The sequence below is a fragment of the Heliangelus exortis genome, chromosome 4 (genome assembly GCF_036169615.1).
Source record: "Heliangelus exortis chromosome 4, bHelExo1.hap1, whole genome shotgun sequence".
In the NCBI taxonomy this organism is placed as follows: domain Eukaryota; kingdom Metazoa; phylum Chordata; class Aves; order Apodiformes; family Trochilidae; genus Heliangelus; species Heliangelus exortis.
Window position 1 is genome coordinate 42,846,286 of NC_092425.1, and position 19,337 is coordinate 42,865,622.

General features: G+C 51.0%; 2 protein-coding genes across 9 annotated transcripts in view; one reads left to right on the top strand and one right to left on the bottom strand.

The window, feature by feature from the left end:
* Positions 1 to 19,337, top strand: part of SLC4A4 (solute carrier family 4 member 4) — a 183,375-nt gene that overhangs the window by 51,015 nt on the left and 113,023 nt on the right. For 7 of the 8 annotated variants that reach the window (XM_071744182.1, XM_071744186.1, XM_071744189.1 and 4 more), the window contains one exon: positions 5,181 to 5,254. In XM_071744182.1, the coding sequence (XP_071600283.1) occupies positions 5,181 to 5,254 (74 nt within the window). Of the gene's footprint in view, positions 1 to 5,180; positions 5,255 to 16,059; positions 16,153 to 19,337 lie in introns of those variants that run through there. The other variant, XM_071744183.1, reaches the window with a different exon arrangement.
* Positions 16,493 to 19,337, bottom strand: part of GC (GC vitamin D binding protein) — a 125,550-nt gene continuing 122,705 nt past the window's right edge. Inside the window, exon 14 of the mRNA XM_071744195.1 lies at positions 16,493 to 16,503. The gene's annotated coding sequence lies outside the window, so the exon portion shown is untranslated. The remainder of the gene's footprint in view (positions 16,504 to 19,337) is intronic.

Below are 19,337 nucleotides of genomic sequence, written 5' to 3' on the forward strand. Positions count from 1 at the left end.
TGGATTCTGCAGGCTCAGGTGGTCCTTACCTCCCTTGCCTTTCCCAGGAGCTGCTCTCTGACCCGACCTTCCCAGTCCTCTCCCCTTCCCCAGAGCTGCCCCGCTCCGTGTCCTGGCTGACTGCAAAGGGATTGCTCTGGAAATGCCTTTCCCAGGGGCTGGGCATGCTGCTCCCACTGCTCCCACTGCTCCCACTGCACTCAGGGCTCTGCTTGGCTTTTCATTCCTTCAGTCTGGACTTTGCTAGAGTTCCTTCCTCATTGCAGAGGACGTTTGAAACGGGTAGGACCATAAAAGCTTATCAGCAAGTCCTGGCTCTGGTTTCTGGCTCCCTGGCTACCTTCTGGGGTTATTCACTGAAGCAAGCTGGAGCTCTGGGCCACAGCTCCTGCTCCCACACCAGCCCTGCTGCTTTATTTGCCCCAAACGCTGCTTTCCCTCCCCTCTCCTCAGCTGTGGAGTTAAAAAAGCACAGGAGTTGATGGCATCCCCAGGCTCTGCCCCCCTGCCCGGGCACCCCAGGGATGGGGTGGCTGGGGAACGCAGCATTCCATCCCTCTGCCTGTCCCCCCATCCCTCTGCCTGTCCCTCCATCCCTCTGCCTGTCCCTCCATCCCTCTGCCTGTCCCTCCATCCCTCTGCCTGTCCCTCCATCCCTCTGCCTGTCCCCCCATCCCTCTGCCTGTCCCTCTCTCCCTCTGCCTGTCCCTCCATCCCTCTGCCTGTCCCTCCATCCCTCTGCCTGTCCCTCCCTCCCTCTGCCTGTCCCCCCATCCCTCTGCCTGTCCCTCCATCCCTCCATTTGTCCACCTGTCCTGGTTTGGGAGGGTTGGCTTTGGTGGGGATGGGAAGAGGGGATAGGACAGGACAGGACAACTTTGGAGGTGTGTTGCAAGTGTTTGGTTCTTTAAGGAGGAGACCTGCTGGAAGAATGCATAATAAATTTTTATAATAATTAAATTAACAAATATTTTGTATATAAAAGCAGAGACTGTCAGATAAGTGTAGGCAGAGCAGAGGGAAACCTCCCTGCTCATTTATCAGCTCTGCTGATTGTAGAACAGACTTTTAATCCTTGTGCTTTCCTTCATTTTGCCTGTTCTATACTGATTTTTCTCTCCATTCTGAGGTCTGGGATCCCTGTCACTACTCAGTGAATCCCACTCTTCCTGGGCAGTCTGGCAGGGTGTTCCTGTGAGCTGGGGACAGCACAGTGGTGTCTGAGGAGGGTGCTGTGCTGTGCTGTGCTGTGTTGTGCTGTGCTGTGCTGTGCTGTGCTGTGCTGCCTGCCTGGGACTCCTCTTCTGCTGCATCAAGTCACTGCTGGAAAGGGCTGGTACCAAGCTCCTGAGCTATCCTGAGAGCCAATTACTCAGGCATTACTCCAATTACTCACAGTTTGTCACTGGAGTGTATTCTGTCAGAGTGCATGACTTGCTCACATCTAGATGGTGAAAATAGAAATCCAAGATTTTTTTAGTTCATTTTTTGAGGCTCGTTTCCAAAATCTCGCAGTAGCAGGAATGAGGATGTGGGTCTAGTTGAAAGGTGTCTGAATGTCCCATGCTTTTTACCTGCTTTTTATCTGGTAAACCAGGCTGTGAAATTAAGGTACATTTCTATTAAAATCATAAGAATTGTTTTGCTTGGATAAGACCTTTAAGTTAAATTAAGCAACTGTTAAACTTCCAGCCTCCTGTATAGAGTGTGTGTGATGGTGAAAATACCTTTACCCAAGTAAAGATTTTCCTGTAATTTCAAGTGATTTTTAAAATTATTATGTTTTTTAATTTCTGCAACTCCCATTTTATATTGTTTACAAAATTTGGGAGGGGGGGAGGCCAAAATCTTTCCTCCCTGCCCATTCATAGAAGGATGTTTTGTTTTTCTTGCTAGATTTTGACCTGAAGAAATCCCAGCAGTAATCTGAGAAGGGCAGAAAAGACCAAGTCAAGGGAGGTGGTGCCTGGGGAGTCTAATCCCTAAACTCCTGTGGATTAGAGCCGGGGCTCTGTGCCAAGACAACCCAAGCTCTATTCCTGGCCTCTCACCCCCTCCCCAGCTCCTTCCCATCCCCTCAGCTCCCGGTCCATGCTGGGGGAAGCACTGGGCTCCCTCCTGTCCTGTCCTCTGCAGGTTTCCAGCCAGGAAGCAGGGCTGGGAACTGGGGGAAATGGATCCCAGCAGTTAGTGGGAGGCTGGGGGGAAGCCTGGGCTCTGTGCCCCCCAGCCCAGGAGGTGCTGCTGGGGATGGTTCTGCAGGATCACACAGTCACCTTGGCTGGAAAAGGCTCCAAGCTCATCGAGTCCAACCATGCCCTGGCACAGCAAGAGCTTCACCAAACCCCAGCCCTAAGCATCATGGCTCTTGGACTCCTAAATCCCTGCTGGGATGGGGACTCCACCACTGCTCTGGGCAGCCCATTCCATGCCTGAGAACCCTTGCAGTGAAGAAATTCTTCCTAACATCCAACCTAAACCTCCCCTGCTGCACCTTGAGCCCAGTATCACTTGTAACATCACTGAGCAGACTGATCCCCACCTCAACCCCACAGGCTCTGAGCACCCTGAGCTGGGTGAGGGTGTCCCTGATACTGCAGGGGTTGGACTGGGTGACCTGGAGAGGTCCCTTCCAACCCAAACCATTCTCTGATTCTTTACAGCTCCTTTCAGGTAGTAGTAAAGAGAAAAGAGGTCCCTCTCAGCCTTCCCTTCTCCAGGCCAGACAGCCCCAGCTCCCTCAGCCCCTCTTTGCAACACTTGTGCTCCAAACCCTCCACCAGCTTTGTTGCCCTTCTTTTCCATGTTCTGGCAGCTCAGTGTCCTAAAGCATTGCTGTGGTGGGGAATTAGAGCAGATGTTTTCCTAGGTGGGTGTCACCAGGTGGATTTTCAGCACCATGTTCTCTGCAGGCCATGAAAATTGCCCCTTTCCTTCCTTTCCTCTCCTTTCTCCCTCTTGCCCCCCACCATAGGACTGCTGGTGATGCTGGAGCCCCTGGTGTTGGAGCAGGAGCTCAGGGATGCTCAGGTGTGGTTGTACCTGTCCCTGAGGCACCTGAGTGGCTGGGGGTTGGGGCCAGAGAGGCAGAGGGCAGGGGCTGTGTGTGTGTAAGAACAGGGTGCACGGGGTAATAATGTGTGTGAGGTTTGGGTCTGGAAATCCTCTCCCATCTGTGCCAGATGCTTTCAGCTGTGTTTATAGCAAGTGGCTACTGTGCTGCCCTGAGGGGGGAGGGAAAAAAAGGCAATAAAAAAATTAAAAATTGGTGCTTGCCTTCACACCCGATGCAAAGAGGCAGGAGCAGCCCTGCAGTGTGTTCCCCTTGGAAAAGCTGCATAAATATCCTGGAATAACTGAAGGAAGAGCTGGAGCTTGCTGAGGAGGCTCAGACAGTGGGGGCAGAAACGGCCCCTGTGAAGGGGGGGATTGGTTCCACAGGTCTGAAACAGACCTGAGCTTTGGGGCTGATGTTCCCCTTCACTTCAGGGTATTATTTGCTGTATAATTTGCTCCCATCCAGCAATCCAAATGCCAAATGAGTATTTCTGGAGCCTTAGCTGGTGGCTTTGGGTCTGACCTGTTTTGTGCTTTTTATCTGTGAGGTCTCTGAGACTTGTTCATGGAGCTGATCTGCAGGCAAGGAGCCAAGGAGGGGGCCGTGGTGGGTTAGGGAAGGGGCAGAAGGGGAGGAAAACTTGGTAAAGGTGGGAGAATGGCTGCTGGGCCTTTGCTGTCTGAAAACAGGGGTGCTGGCACTTCTTGTGCCTGATTTTTGGTTTGTTTGCTTCTTGGGATTTTTTGTGTGTGTGGTTTTTTTTGGTTGTTTTTTTGTTGGTTTTTGGTTGTTTTTCTTGTTCAGGTAGGTGTTGACATTTAAGGTCGATATCCTAAGACACTGAAATGAATTTCTCTGTATTAATCAGTTCACTTTTTATACTCTCCTTAATCTGAACATGCCTTAAAAAAATTATTAGTGTTTGCTGCTAATGCACTTGGAGGCTTTCATGGGACCACAAGTGAGAGCAATAGGGCTGTGAAGAGTTTTTAAAGGATTTGTCTCTTTCTGTACCATGTTTGTGGCTGATCCATCTTGGGAATAGGGAAAGGGCAGTGGGGTTTGCTCTGTACCCCCACATGTCTGCTTCTTTCTAGGAAACCAGCAGCTCAGCCTGCAGCTGTGTTCAGCCAGAAAGCAGCCCCAGTGAGTGGCCAGCAGTGAGCAGCAAATGTGTGCTGAGCCCCTGAGCACTATCAAAGGAGATTATTTAATAGAGCTACATTTGCTTTTTGTTGTTTGAGCATTTTTGTGCTTGCTTGTCAAAAGTGAGCTTGCAGAGGAGCCCTTGGAAACGTGCAGGGTTTTATTCTGTGGGAGAGCTCCTGCAGTGCTGGGCAGTCCAAGGAGCACTTGTAGGGTGGAAGCACAGGGACTGGGGACTCTGCCATACAGAGAACCAGCAAAGGAGGGGGAAGGGAAAGGAAGCAACTACTAAACCCCATCCCCAAGTGGCTGAATGAATGGGTGACACACATAAATGACTGCTGTGATGGTCTAGCTGCCTCTAGCTGGGTCTCTGGATAATCCTCGTATGTCAGATTTCTGTCAGGCCAACATGTGACCCACAGCTTGCCTCCCAGCACACAAGTCTGCTTTGCTGGTATTAAGAGGCTGGCTGGAGGCTGGGGTCCCCCCGGGCGTTGGGGGTGGCTCTGCAGGGGCTGCTGGCTTGCCTGGCTCTGGCTCTGCAGCCCAGGGATTGGGGAAGAACTTTAAAGGCAAACTGGAATTCCCCAGACTGCTGGTTGGGGCATAGACTGCCCCAAACTTGCCTGGGAGTGCATCCATCCTTTTAGGGAGAAAAAAAAACAAAAGGAAAAAGGAGGAGGGGGAAAAAAAAAAAAGCAACAGGAAGCAAGCCCAAAGCCTTGTAGTTGGGATTACCTTTCTTCCACCTGTCAGCACTGATGTCCTCTCAAGGTTAGAACTGGAGCTCGGAGAAGCCAGCTCAGAGCACAGGAGAGGAGGTGTCTGGAGCAGCAGCACGGCAGGAGAGCAGCAGTGCCTGCAGGAAGATGAACACCAGCCTCCAAGTTACCCAGCCCACCACCTGGGCTGCTCCCAACAGCTCCCTCCAGGAGAAGTCTGAGCATTCCTTTTTTCTTTTCTATTACTATAGGATGGAGGACGAGGCAGTGCTGGATAGAGGGGCTTCCTTCCTTAAACATGTATGTGATGAAGAAGAAGTGGAAGGTAAGAGAGCTCGGAGTGCTGGGGAGGAAGGGTGCTTTACCACCTTTGTTTTGCCCAGTAATTAACCCTAAAATTGACTGAAACACCAGAACTGGGTGGGGGTGGAAATGACTTTTTAAGGAAATCCTCTTGTTCGGTAGCTGAGGAGTGAATGTTGTTGTGTCTCCCATCCCACAACCTCCTGTGTGCTGTGTCTGGCAGGGGGCTGCTGGTCTCTCCTCTGGGAATAGAGTTTGGCAATCCCTGTGTATCCCTGGGAAGGGCTGGAGCAGGGTGTGTTGCAGGTGTGTAGCAGATGGAGAAGCAGACTGGAAAAAACAGCAGGATTGGTGCTGCGGGTCGGGGTGGGAGCGGGGCAGCACACAGACATCTGCCTGGGTTATTCTTTTAGCTCAGGAGGCACAAAGAGAGATGGTTTTTCCCTCGAAGAAGAACTTTTTAACAGAGCAAACAGGTTTTTCAGTTTTTAGGCAAAGAGTAGACTCCTCAGCAAGTGTTTTTCTTTCCTCCCGCAGCTGAAAACGTTGTGAAATCCCAAAGGTAAAAGGAATCTAAAGAAGTTTAGTTTCAGGTTGTTTGCAGAAAATTGTTAAGCTGATAGGAATGAATTATTTGCAGCAAATTATCTTGGTTTAGGAGGATCAGTTGACTGGGTGCTTGAAAAACTACTGGGGGAGTAGGAGGAAAGGCAAGGCAAGGCTGTGTAGGGACTCCCCTGCCCAGGCAGGCAGACCTGCAGCTCACCTCTCACTGCTGCCCTTCCCCCTGCTGCAGGCATAGAATTTTATTCTGATTTCTCTACTTGCAAACAAATGCCTGTGGCTCTGGGTTTGAAACGTTTGGAAAGGTGTAAGATTACAGCCAGGTCATTGTCACTGGTAATGGACGGCAGAGGATCAAGCAGTCTGAAAGAAAGTAATCTGCAGGAAGATGGATTAGAACACTTCCAGCAAATCAAACCAGAAAAAGCCTGTGTTTGCTTCCTCTCTTGGAGGAAGTAATCTCTGCTCAGCCACTATAAATCATCATGTTGGCTTTAATTAGGCTGTTTGCTGTCTGCAGGCCTGGAATGACAGGAGGTTTGTATTAGCTTTTTGCTCCCAGAATAATTGATCCGTTGGGACAGCAGAAAAACGTTTGAGAGGGGGAGAACATTTGTTAAATTTTACTGTCTGAAATGCTGCCCCGTGCTGTTGGGGTGTGCACTGCCCAGGTGTGACCTCCAGGAACAGAACAGAGACTTGGAGCTGTGTACCCAGCTGATTCCTTGCTCCTGCCAGAAGCAGTGCCATGGTTCTTGCCAGGCTCCTGCTGGTGGCTGAGCTCAGTCCCACAGGGAGCTGCTTGGCAGTGTCACCAGGCACCCAGGGACCATCTCTGGTGCTGCTGGGCTGGCACAGCCTTAACTCAGTGTACACCTGGCAAGTTTGGGGCATTAGCCCAGGGCAAGCTGTCAGGAAAGGCTTTGGCACCTTGAAGAGATCTTACTTGGCTCGGCTGCTTCCAACTCCACCCAGAGAAGTGCCTCGTGTGGAAGTGCCCTGAATGGATGTGGATGTCTGATGTGCACACATGCCCCATCCCCCAGTCCTAGGCTGCCTGTATAGAATAAATTACAAACTCACAGAAAGGTTTGGGTTGGAAAGTTAAAGTTCATTCAGTGCCAACCCCCTGCATGGGCAGGGACACCTCCCACCAGCCCAGGTTGCTCCAAGCCCCATCCAACCTGGACTTGGACACTGCCAGGGATGGGGCAGCCACAGCTTCTCTGGGCACCCAACCACCTTCACAGCAAAGGATTTCTTCCTAATGTCTCATCTCAATCTTCCCTCTGTCAGTTTAGGATCTAATGGAAGGGCTAAAACATCAGGTTGGAGACCTTCAGCTGATGTTTGATGCAGTTGCTTTGAAGTCTCTCTGTTTGGTTTCTGCACTGGAGTAGTTTTGAACAGCATTTATCTGGAGACTTGAAGGTGTGGGCTCTGGAGTGCTCTCTGTTCCTGCAGCCCCTTCCATGCTGTAGTTACAACCTGCTTTTTCTAGAAGGGTTGCAGTGGTTGCAGCATTACCTCCAGGTGTATTTTTGTTTTCTGAATAGTTTGTATTTTTAGGCTACTTTCATGAAGCAACATCCCAGCTATTATGAAGCTGTTTGCCTCTCTTGCCTCATCTTTCCATTCCCCTCCCAGTCATTTTTTTGCACTTGACAGGCAGTGCAGCCAACCTGTGCTGATGAGATGTCCCAGGATGGTTCTCTAATGCTACTCTTAATTTCACTGAGCTTGTAGGAAGAAAAGCAAACAACAAAGCAGAGCAGAGAGGAGAGAGGTTTTCTTTCCCTCCTGCTAGGGAGATTGTAACTGCTAGGGAACTGTAACCCTGATCAGAAGAGAGTGGCAGGACAGAGGGACTTGGGGGTTCCCGAGCTGCAGGAGGGACCAGGCAAACCCCCCTGCCACACGTGAGGATGTGCTCAGATGCTTTTCGTGCCTGTGAATTGGTTTTGATTTTAGACAGATGCAAGACAGAATTTTAAAAGTGTCATTTTGAGCACCCCTCTTTTGCACAAAAGCAAGCAGGGTGTCTGTGTGGGTAGCTGATGGCCTCAGGTGCTGTCTCTGAGTTGGAGACAGGAACTCTGAGTTACCCCATCCCTCACTCACTGCTGCAGCAGGTGGGGGTGAGGGAAGGACTTGGCTTTTTTGAGGAGGAGGAAAAAGGGACATTTCTGGCTGGTAGGATGTTGAGACCTTTTCGGCTTGGGGCAAATGTGGGTCACGGCCTCGCTGAGGCTGAGTGACATTAATAGAAACCACACATACCTGACAGAAGTACAAAAGAATGTCCCTTTGGCCTGCGGCCTGAGCCTGTTCAGAGCTCCTCTGGGGTGGCACCTACGCTGGAATGTGTTGCTCTTTCATTACTCACATCAACTCCTGGCATTCAAAAATTACTCCATCCCAGCCCCCCCCTGCTGTCATTGTCAGTGGGAGGGCTCAGCTGATGAATTCAGTGTACCTGGGAGTTGTGCAGAGCTGCTTTGCTGCCCAGCCCTGATGCTGCACGTCTCTTGGTGACACCAGGGCTCTGCCTGGCTCTGGATCAGAGCGTGGAAGGGAAGTGACTGAAAATGTGGGGAGCTGCGGAAGAGCTGCTTTGGTGCTGGGTCATCAGGAACAGGGGAATAGGGTTAGGACAAGGCTGGAGTTGATCTTGAAGGTCTTTTCCAGCCTGAGCAGTCCTGTGATTCTGAGGCCCTGCCCTAAGCTGAACCTCCTGCAGGAGCAAAGCATTCCCATTCATTTGGAGCACTGCACGTTCCTTTCCTTGAAGGTAATGACATCTGGTGTAATGCCACTGTGAGGAGTGCTGGTATGTGTGACATAAACACATTACTTAATAACCAATTTTGCAAGAGGGGAAAAGTAAAGCTCCACCTTATCCTTTGAGATAAGGTATTCTTGGCTCTGGGAGCACAACTTCCCCCGGGCTTGGTGCTGCCCCGGCTGCACGGGGAGGAGGAGGAGGATGGAGGTGAAGGCTGACATGGCCCAGGAGCTCCCTGCCTCCTGAGAAGGAGCCAGGGCTTTGTTCTGCCTTCCCAATGATTTGCAAAGTCCAGCTCTCCAGAGGGTCTCGGAGCTGCTGCTGTTGTAGGAGTGAATCCCCCACTGCTCCAGCGGGGAGTTTTTCCCAGATCCCGGTATGGTTGTGGAATATAATAGAAAGAGAGCCTAAATCAGAAGTTTCTTGCTCATTTTAGCTGCCTGCTCCCCTCACTTTCCCCCTCCTTGCTTTCTATTCTCATCCCTGTTGTGTCATTGCACTTTGCTGGCAGAAAGCTGTGTGATGCCATAAGCCCCAGATTATTACTGGGTTGTTGGATCAGTGAGGAGAGAGGTTTAAAGGGTAAAGATAACTGAAAATCTTTACCTTGGTTCAGCGGGCAGAAGGTAGAAGAAATGAGCTGTACTTACCTGTTTAGTTTCATTTTCTTCTGTCCTCCCCACCCGCAGTTTTTGATCGCTGTCTGTAGGGAGAGCAGAAATAACCAGAAGCCCTGCTTCCCATCAGGTTTTAATTGCTTCTGAAACAAATGTGATTTAAAACTGAATCAGATAAAATCTCAGCACAGAGTACGCTTCATGAATATTCTTTGGTGCCTTTAATTTGCAGGCAGAGATAGAATGGGCTGAGCAAGGCTTTGGCTGTGCAAAAGCAAAGCAAGGGGGGCTGAGGCACTGCCTGGGTGCTCTCTCTGTGCCCAGCAGCTGGTACAGCCTGGGGGGGACAGGCACAGACTGGGACCTAAATGCTGCCCTGCAGAGAGTAAGAACAGGATGAGTGGTTTGGATCTTCTCAGCTTTGAAGTATCTGGATGAAAGATTTCAGATGAGCTTCTCTCCAGCTTTTTTTTTTTTTTAATTATTATTATTCCATGACATTTGGCAGGTTACAGACATGTCCTGTTAGCTGGTTTGCCATGAATGAAAAGGTTTAGTGGACTGACTCCTCTGCAGACTCCTGATAATATGGTAAAGCCCTTTGGAAAAGTTGGGAGTGGTTTGTGTGTGTGTGGATTCATTCAGTCCGTAGTGCAAATGCTGTGAGGGTGTGAAACACAAATCCCCCCTGAAGTGGTGTGGTCAGAAACCTTTGTCGTGGAGATAACATCACCTGAGCACCTTGCTAGCCTGATCCCAAGGGATCCCTGAGCATGGCAATTCCATTGGCCATTCCATGGGATGGAATGGGTTCATCTGGTGTCAGGAATCAGCAGCAGCTTTTGAGCTGCTGGGACAGGAGCTGATGCCTGCTTACTCCAAGCTCTGAGAAAAACTTCAAGTTCAGGTGCTGCTAACCTGGGATGAGTTGGCTGTGCCCTCAGGAGGAAGCAAGAGATGCTGTAAGGGGAGCTGAGGCAATACAAGATGGGGTGTGCCTGGTGGGTTCTGTCAGCTCTGAGGAGCCTGCAGACACACATTGCCTGAGAGCAGAGCTGGCAGTGCTTTCAGGGATGTACTCCATGCTGTAAATGAAGGGATGGACCCGCAGGGAGGGGAAGGGACAGAACCCACTTGGCAGGCAGGGAGAGACACTGCAGCTCAGTGAGAGTTTGGATTGATGATCTTGAAGGGTTTTTTCCAACCAAGGTAATTGTGAGTAGTTCTGTTTGTGGCAGATAGTGGCAGATACCTGAGCCCTTGTCAGGGCTGAGTTCCTTCAAACTTGGCCAGATGAAGCAGTCACAGCCTTCGTGGGGCTGGGGAGCAGAAGGGTGTCCTTCCTGCCCACAACTGGTGGAACTGGGCTTAATTCTCAACCTCTTGCTGGGCTGAGTGCAGGCTGTACCCTGCTTGGGTCACGGTTCCACCCTTTGCCAGGGTCTGGTCCTTCTTTACCTTTGGGATGAGGTTCTCAGTCTGGTGGTACAACAGCAGGAGAAGTTCCTCAGCAGTGGGAAGAGGCTGAGAAGAGGCAGGGGAAACTGAGGCACTCCCTCGGAGGAAGCCTGGTGCTGCTGGAGAGGCCTTTGTGTGAGCTGGGCAGCACCAGGGGCTTTGGGTTCCTGCCTGGTGTCCTGCAGGAAACCCCAGCTGGGGCTGCAGTGGCCTCACAAAACCCACCCCAGCCTTGACATCTTTAGTGGTAACTGCAGCCTCGGGGTCAAGGTTTGCTTGGAGCAGGGCTGGGGGTCTCTCTGCAGCCTGGGGCAGGCACAAGGACCTCCCCTGAGCTGCCTGGCCCTGTGCAAACCCCAGGAAAGGGGATGCTGGGTTAGGGAGAGCTTTGCCTGGCACATTGCACTGCTGTGTCTTGGCTTTCCTGCTAATGTGTGCCCAGACTTGGGTGTTTGTTCCTCAGCCTTTGCACAGCACCCTGCCCCACAGGGTCACTGGCAGTGAGCAGGGGCTCAGGCTCTGAGAACATCACAAGGTTTGCTTCTGAGTTGAGAGTGGAGGTGTCAGGAGCCTTCCTGTTGCTGTGGTACCCAGCAGGTCATTTGAGGTCCTTTCTCTATGGTGGGGCCAGCACCTTACACATTCCAGAGCTCTTACTTGTGTTGGAAGGTGATCCAAACCCTCCCTGCATCTGGAGCCCTGATAGTGAGAGGTGCAGCCTTGGTAATTACTGAGATGGGAACATGGAAGATGAGGCCAAGACTTGCAGCCACAATGGGCTATTTTGGGTGACTATTTGGGACATTTTGGAAGGGGATGTAATGTTAAAGGAGCTGTGGTCAGTGTTCAAGGCAGATGCCAGGACATCCAAAGGTGCCAGGGTTCTGAACAGCTCAGCAAAACTGAACTCTCAGCTCCTCTGCCCTGCTCCTCGCGGCTGAGCATTTCTCAGCTCTTCCTTTTCTTTCCCTGGAACCCCAGCAGTGCTGCCCAGATTAGCTCAGATCACAGCAGGACAGGTTTGGTGGCTTCTGTCACCTCTCAGGGCTCCAAAGAAGAAAGAAAAGCAGCTTATGGGGTTGTGGCCAAGGGGCTTACATAAAGCTCAGGGAGAAGGCCCCAAACACAAGTTTTTTGGTCTGTCTCAGCAATGTCTGCCTGGGAATTCCCTGCCAGCTGCCTCATCTTGTCCTGCCATGCAGCAAACCTTAATTCCTGCCATTAACTGCTCTTGGGGTTTCTGTGCTGAGGCACAGGGGCTGCCCAGGGGGGTGATGGAGGCTCCCCCTGGGAGCATTTAAAAGCCACGTAGATGAGGACTTCAGGACATGCTCCAGTGGGTGACACATATTGATGAGTCTATTTTATTTGGGGTGGGAAATGTTGGTTGGACGGGGTGATCTTGGAGGCCTTTTTCAGTTGTGACAATGCTGTGATCACTGTGTGTCTGCAGGGCTCCATCTTCTGATCCTGTCCTGCCAAGCCTCCTGGGACAATTTTTGGTGGCAGACTCAGTCTGCTCCTTCTAAGCAGTGTTTCTTGAAGAAGTCAATGGTATCATTTCTTTTTTGCCTTTTCTTTTTCTGGTCTTTTGCCTTTCTATGAGCTCCATGTCCCAGAGCCAGGCTGTTCTGCAGGGCAGGGTGTTTGCTCACCTTTTAAACATCCTTTGGGGCAGCCTCTGAATCTCCTTAGGAATCTGACAGTTCAAGTCTGGGTCAGCACTGGGCAGCAAGAAGCACAGAGCTGGACTGGGGAAGTGCAGGCTTTAGCCAGATGGCTGGGGAGACTTTCCTGCTGGCTGGCTGACTGTAGTGGTGTTGTGTGGGGACCTTTTAAAGGCCACAGAGGGGACTTTAAAGTGACCTTTTGAAGATACTGAGTTTTGAGAAGCCTGATGTTATCCAAGGAAAAAAAAAATAATCTCCAGTCTCCACGATGAGAGAGATCCATGTTTGGAGGGATCTCCAATCCCCCTCTCAGTGAGTTTAGGAAAGGGCTGCATGTCAAGGGGTGATGTGTGGTTATAAAGTACTCCCAGGGAGCTGCTTCTCCTCTGTCTCTTCCTGTTTTATCTGTGGGGTAACTTGGGTTTGTCTCTCCTGGAGCCTCTGTTGTCCCTTTGGCCCTTTACTGCCTCTCTCCCAGCAGGCTGTTCCCTGCTGGCTTTTCCTACTTTATGAATCCTCAACCTTATGGGTGTCTTGTTATGAGTATTTGGTCCCATCACCCGATGGGTTCCCTCTGCCCCTTTTCTTTGGCCAGCTGCCACATACCAGAGCTTATTGCATCCTACTATTGTTCTAAAGGCCTTTATGCCTGAGGCCATTCCTGATCTTCAGGTTTTTTTCAGTTCCCTGGTTACAGACTTGTGCTATTTTATTCCATAAGGACATGGTTTCTTCTGCCTCTCCCAGCCACTGCCTTATCCAGCATCCTTTGTCCAGCTCCAGGGATCCACCTGCTCTTCCTGCCCTCAGAAAGCCCTGGGGTTCCTTTCATGGGAACCTCTTGCCAGGAGGTGATTTGGTGCCTGGGGGTCACTCACACACATTTCTGCACTCAGAAATTCCTGCCTGGGACAGGCACTCGTGTGGGCTGCCTTCTCCTTGGAGGGAAAAGCATCTTTTCTGTGGCTCTGCTGCTTGGTGGGGCTGTTTTGCTGGGGAAAGGGGAGGGTTTGGGGTGATTTCTCTCCCACTGGTCCATTGGCTTCTTCAGATCTCACCCAGACTTCAGCCAAGTGCCCAATGAATCCTGTGTACTGATCAATACAGTTTTATTGAGGTGGAAATCAGTCCCTTGGGTATCAGAGTGTTCTGAAACCCCTCTGGAGATGGGGTTGGGATTTGGGAGTCAGGCTGGTCAGCCCCAGCAGCTTGGGCTATGCTTTGGGTGGCTTTGCTGCTGAGTTTCAGTGCCTGTCTCTTTTGCATTTGTGGGGACAGCAATGTGACACTGCTGGGGGAAATCATCCTGTTCCTTGTTCCTTCTGCATCAACCAGCCATGTGGTACATTTCCATCTCTTTCTTCCTTACCCAGAATTTGCATCCTCCTAATCTATCTTGGAAATATTCCCCATTCCCTGTTGTTTCTGTGGCTTGTCTTTTCACCTCTGGGGAAATTGATGCTCTTTTTCATCCCTCCTGGGAAATTTTTAGAACAAATAAAATGGTAGTGATTTGAAACTGAAAGAGGGGAGATTTAGGTTAGATACCAGGAAAAAAATCTTCCCTATGAGGATAATAACACACTGGAAGATGTTTCCCAGCGAGGCTGTTGATGCCTCCTCCCTGGCAGTGTCCAAGTTGGAGCACCCTGGGCTGTGGGAGGTGTCCCTGCCCATGCAGGGGGGTTGGATCTTGAGCTTTAAGGTTCCTTCCAACCCAAACCATTCTATAGAACAAAAAAATAATAAAAAAAAATACAATAATAAAATAATTTTTAAAATAGCTGTGCAGGAAGGCCTGGGGAAGTCAGTTGTGTTGTGTGCACTCCCCTGGTGTCAGGGTTCTCAGCAGCAGTGCTGTGCTGGCTCTGTCCCTTGTCCTCTCCAGTGACAGCAGGGCCACCACCAGTGCTGTCACCCCTTACAACCAGGTAGAGTTAAGGGCACCCAGCACGTGGCCTTTTGTTCTTACTTCTTGAGCTGATTTGAAACTAAGCAGGGCTTAGTTTGGGACTTGCTTAGTGCTACTTTTAGTATCTCTCCTTTAAAATGGATCATCCCTGTGATTTATTTGTCCTTCTGGGCCATCAGCCTTTTATGTCATTTCTTTCCCTTGGTTCTTGCACAAAAAGGAGAAGGACCCTTCTGAAAATCCCAGGGTCCTCTTGGCCCTGTGCTTGGCCATCCCCCAACCCCTGCTCCTTGGCCACCAAGGTGGCTTCTCCCCTCCCTGGCTGGTGGGACTCCATAGCTGTGACTGGGACCATGGAGCAAGTTTTCATCAAATTAGCAGCTCCTTAGGGGTAGGGAGTGAGAGCCCTGTGCTCCTGGCATGTGTTGGAAGCCACAGCAACAATAAAGCCTCGAGGGTGTGCTGTGGTCCCCTGCCATCCAGCTGGGACCCCTGGGAAACCCTTGGTTTGGGTGTCCTGAAATAGCTGTCTCAAGTCTTCTCTGAGAGCTTGGGTGCACAGAGCTGTCCCAGACAGAAGTGTCCAGAGTTTGTGGAGATGATGCTGGCTGTGGGGCAGAAGATGCTGGATGTGGGGCAGAAGATGCTGGTTGTGGGGCAGAAGATGCTGGTTGTGGGGCAGAAGATGCTGGTTGTGGGGCAGAAGATGCTGGTTGTGGGGATGAAGATGCTGGCTGTGGGGCAGAAGATGCTGGCTGTGGGGCAGAAGATGCTGGCTGTGGGGATGAAGATGCTGGCTGTGGGGCAGAAGATGCTGGTTGTGGGGATGAAGATGCTGGCTGTGGGGATGAAGATGCTGGCTGTGGGGCAGAAGATGCTGGCTGTGGGGCAGAAGATGCTGGTTGTGGGGCAGAAGATGCTGGCTGTGGGGATGAAGATGCTGGCTGTGGGGCAGAAGATGCTGGCTGTGGGGCAGAAGATGCTGGCTGTGGGGATGAAGATGCTGGCTGTGGGGATGAAGATGCTGGTTGTGGGGATGAAGATGGTGGTTGTGGGGATGAAGATGCTGGTTGTGGGGCAGATGCTGGTTGTGTGGCTGTGTCAGGTGTAACCCCATGAGCCCATCTGACCTGGCCACATTTAATGTGCCTCTCATGGTTCTTTGGAAAGGAGCCTTGAAAGTAAAAACCAGGGGCAGGTGAACACTGCTGGTGCTCAGCTCATTTTCATTGCTTTATAAATGTTTAAGTTGCCATCTCGTTACCTCCTAAGGTATCAGTCTGAGCTTCTTTCTGGCTGCTCTGCCCGGGCTCTAAGTCTCAACAACCCCCCTCATGAGGAAGGGATTCTCTCCCAGACATTCTGCACCAGGCAGACTTTATCCTTGGGTCCTGTCACTTTTTGGCTCATTTCTCCAGGTGACCAGGTTTGGGGGTAGCTATACACAAACCATTTGCACTGCCACCCTTTACAAGAGTGCTTCAAAGCAGAGAGCATCATGAAGTTATTGCTTTCTGCTTTTCATTTGGCTGTAGATATTTGGAAGGAAAAAGAATCAGAAAATGAAGACTGCAGAAAGCTCTAGGCTCATCCCAGTGTCCAGAGGAATGCAGAGACCTCAGGCACAAAAGGCATCACCAGGCTTAGATTATCTAATCGGATCTGCTGGTTCACCTTTTCATTTCTTTTATTTATTTATTCCCCCCCCCTTTTTTTATTTTTGTCTCATGCTAAGACTCTGGTTTCAGTGTGCATTTCCTGTACCACAGGTTTCCTGGTACACTACCCTTGGGTTGCTACCGTGGCCACTGGGAATGTGTTGTGTGTGTGCTGGGATGTGCAGTACAAGAAGCTTTGCAGAAAATGTTGTTGTTGCAGGATGGAGCTCCCCAGAACCATCTAAATTCAGACTTTGTAAGAAACCTGAGCTCTATGACACTTTGTGGGTCCATTCTTTATGGTTCTGCTGGTTTCAAATGTGCTTTTAGAACCAGTTTGGGAAACAGCACTGAAACTATGGATTTCTCACTATATTTAGACTTCTTCTGGCACTTGCTGCCTGTATTACAGCATGAACAGATCCACGTGCTTTGAACACTGTACAGGGCTGGTGCTTCACGGGCCTGGGAACGTCCAGTTTGGGGCTGACATGAGAATTTGGGCACTTCCATTCCCAAGGTGTCAACAAGCCCGTGCTTGCCCAGGAGCTGCAGATATTGTTGCAGGCAGGGAGGGAATGCTGCCTGATGCACAGCTTGGAGTTGGTGCTACAGGAGTGGGTTTGCACCAGCAAAGCTGACTCAGGGAGTCTCCTCTGCCCAGACTCTAAATCTGGACTCTGAATCACGAGCTGCTACACTTTAATAGCTCTTAATAAAGGAAAAGATGTGGTTTAACAGAGGATTTTTCCACGGGGGGGAAATAACTCTCTGGTGATGATTACTTCTTGCTCTGTTAATAATCAGGTGAAGAGATTTTGCTCTGGATTTGGTGTCCAGTGAAGTTTCTCATCAAGGCAGAAGCTGCTGAGGTGTTGAGGTGTTAAGGAGGTGTTAAGGTCAAGGAGGCCACAAGCCACCCGTGTCCTTCAGCAGAGCCACACACAGTGCCACCAGGACCTGCAGCTCTTGCCATGCATCTTCCCCGGGGGGGGGTTAAGTGATGTGAAATCCCTGGCTCTGCTCTAGCAATCAGTGAGGTGCAGACAGAGGCCAATCAGTCTGAACTGGAGAGGAACAGATTTCACTGGGGGTCAGGAACAAGTTCTTTCCCATGAGGGCACTGGAAAAATGGCCCAGGGTGCCCAGGGAGGGGGTTGAGAGGAGGATGTCCAGGAGCATCCTCATCCCCGGGGATGTTCAGGGTGAGGCTCGAGGAGGCTCTGAGCACCCTGATCTGGGTGAGGGTGTGCTGGGTGTGCAAGGGGCAGTCAGGGCTGAGCCCTGGGCTCCGTGCATCCCATTGGGTTTCTCAGGCCGGGGGCACTGGCTGAATGGTTCTCATGGGAAAGGCTGCGCTGCCCCGGTGAGTGGGAAATGGCTCAGCAAGCCAGGGCATTGAGAGGACGTGTCAATTGTTTCCTTCCCAGCACTTTGGGAAGGGAGCCCAGAAGTTTATCTCAGCCTTTGCAGCAATATAAACAGATGCCAAGCACTTCAAGTACGCAGCAAAGGAAAATGTCTTGCTTGGCCTCCCTGAGCAGGCTGGGAGGAGGAGGCTGGGGGGTGGGCAGACAAAAAGCAGCATTAAGTAAGTCTCTGCCTTGCAGGGTAGGGCAGAGCAGCTAAGTAATGCAGCTGTTCTCCTGCATATCCACAATTCAGTTTCATATTACCAAAATCTGCACTGTGTGCACGTGGTCAAAAGATTAAAGAGCTTGTCCTGCTCTGGTGGCAGCAGGCTCGCTGGGATGGGCTGCTGCCATCAAGCTGCCCCTGCAGAATTAAAGTGATTCAAAGGAGGATGCTGGTTTAATACCACTACTGATATTTTTTTTGCATCTGGCTTTTGAATGCAATCTTGGCTGTGGGAATCCCTTGGGATTGGCCCCCCCTGCCCTGTCTGTGTCCCAGGGCCACCCCTACCCGACACCTCCTGCTTGTGCTTGGGTAAGATGTCCCCTTCTCTGTCCCTGTGCCATCTGCCATGGTAAAGCTGGTATTTCCAGTCACTGGGAGAGCTTTCCTTGTTTCCCTTGGCAAACCAGAGCTAAATCCACACCTTCAGGTGTGGGTCTGGGAGGTCTCACTGCAGATCCCAGAATGGTTTGGGTTGGAAGGGACCTTAAAGCTCTGCATGGGCAGGGACACCTCCCACCAGCCCAGGTTGCTCCAAGCCCCATCCAACCTGGACTTGGACACTGCCAGGGATGGGGCAGCCACAGCTTCCTTGGGCAACCTGGGCCAGGGGCTCAGCACCCTCAAAATAAAGAATTTCCTCCTAATGCCCAACCTAGATCCCCCCTCCTCGGGTTTGAAACCATTGCCCCGTGTCCTCTCACTGCACCCCAATGTAAAAAGCCCTCTCCAGCTTTCTTGTAGCCCCTTAGATGTCTCCAGCTTTGCCCTGGGGGCTCTGCCCATCCCCTCCCTGGGGTCAGCCCATCTCTCCAAGGTCTCAGTGCTGGCAGCAGATGCAGGTCCCTTCTGTCACTGGTGTGCTGCCTGGCTGGGGACCTTGCTAAACCCTGGATTTCTGTCTGGTTTTTTTTGTTTTGTTCTGCTCCCTGAGACGGTGCCTTGGTTGTGTCTGGGCAGCTGTGTTCTGAGATGCACAGGTGGGGGAGAGCTTTAAGACTGCAGTATTCAAGAAACCTTTTTCAGATACTTTTTTGTACTCCAGTAGCCCAACAGCAGCATGCATTTAACATTCTAATTTGTCCTCTGTGTTTGTTTTTCAAAGGAGCTGCTGCTGGAGCTCTGTGCACCTCACTAGTCCTGCTGGGGATGGGAGTGTAATGGGTACCAGGTATTGGCATCACCTGCTGGCCCCTGCACCTCATCAGGGTGTTATTTGCAAAGTTTTCCTAAGTTAGGAACTGTTTTAAAGTTGCTATCAGGGAGAGCCACTCTGATTGAGCAGCCTTTGGAAAGGGATGGCTTTTGGTGTGACAATTCTCCATGCAAAAAAAAAAAAAAGGTGAAGGGCTCTCCAGACTTCCCAGCTGGCCTGGAGAGCATGTGGAATTTAGAAGGGCAGATGCAGGGTGGGTTTCATTTCATTGTGAAAATTGGGTGGTTTGTGCCTAAACTTTCAGTTGTTCAGTCTCTGATTGGCTGCATCAGGAGGAGGAGTGAGAAGTGCAGGGTCAGCAGGGATCTGCTGGCTGCAGGCTCTGCCTTTGCTGCTGTGTCCAGAGCAGCTTCCTGGGTCCTGTAAATGGATAATTCATCTGGAACCGTGGGATGCTGCTGAAAAGCAAGCAGTAATAATAGGTGCAGGTGAAAGGAGAGAGCAATGTGTGCTCTGTAGTGAGGGCAGATTGGTGGAGATGGGCAGGAGGCAAAGGGTCCCTCTGAGTGCCCCCAGCAGCTGAGGGATGGATCCAGGGAAGCCTGAGTGCTGCTGCTTGCTGGGCTTCATTCTTCTTCTTGAGCAAA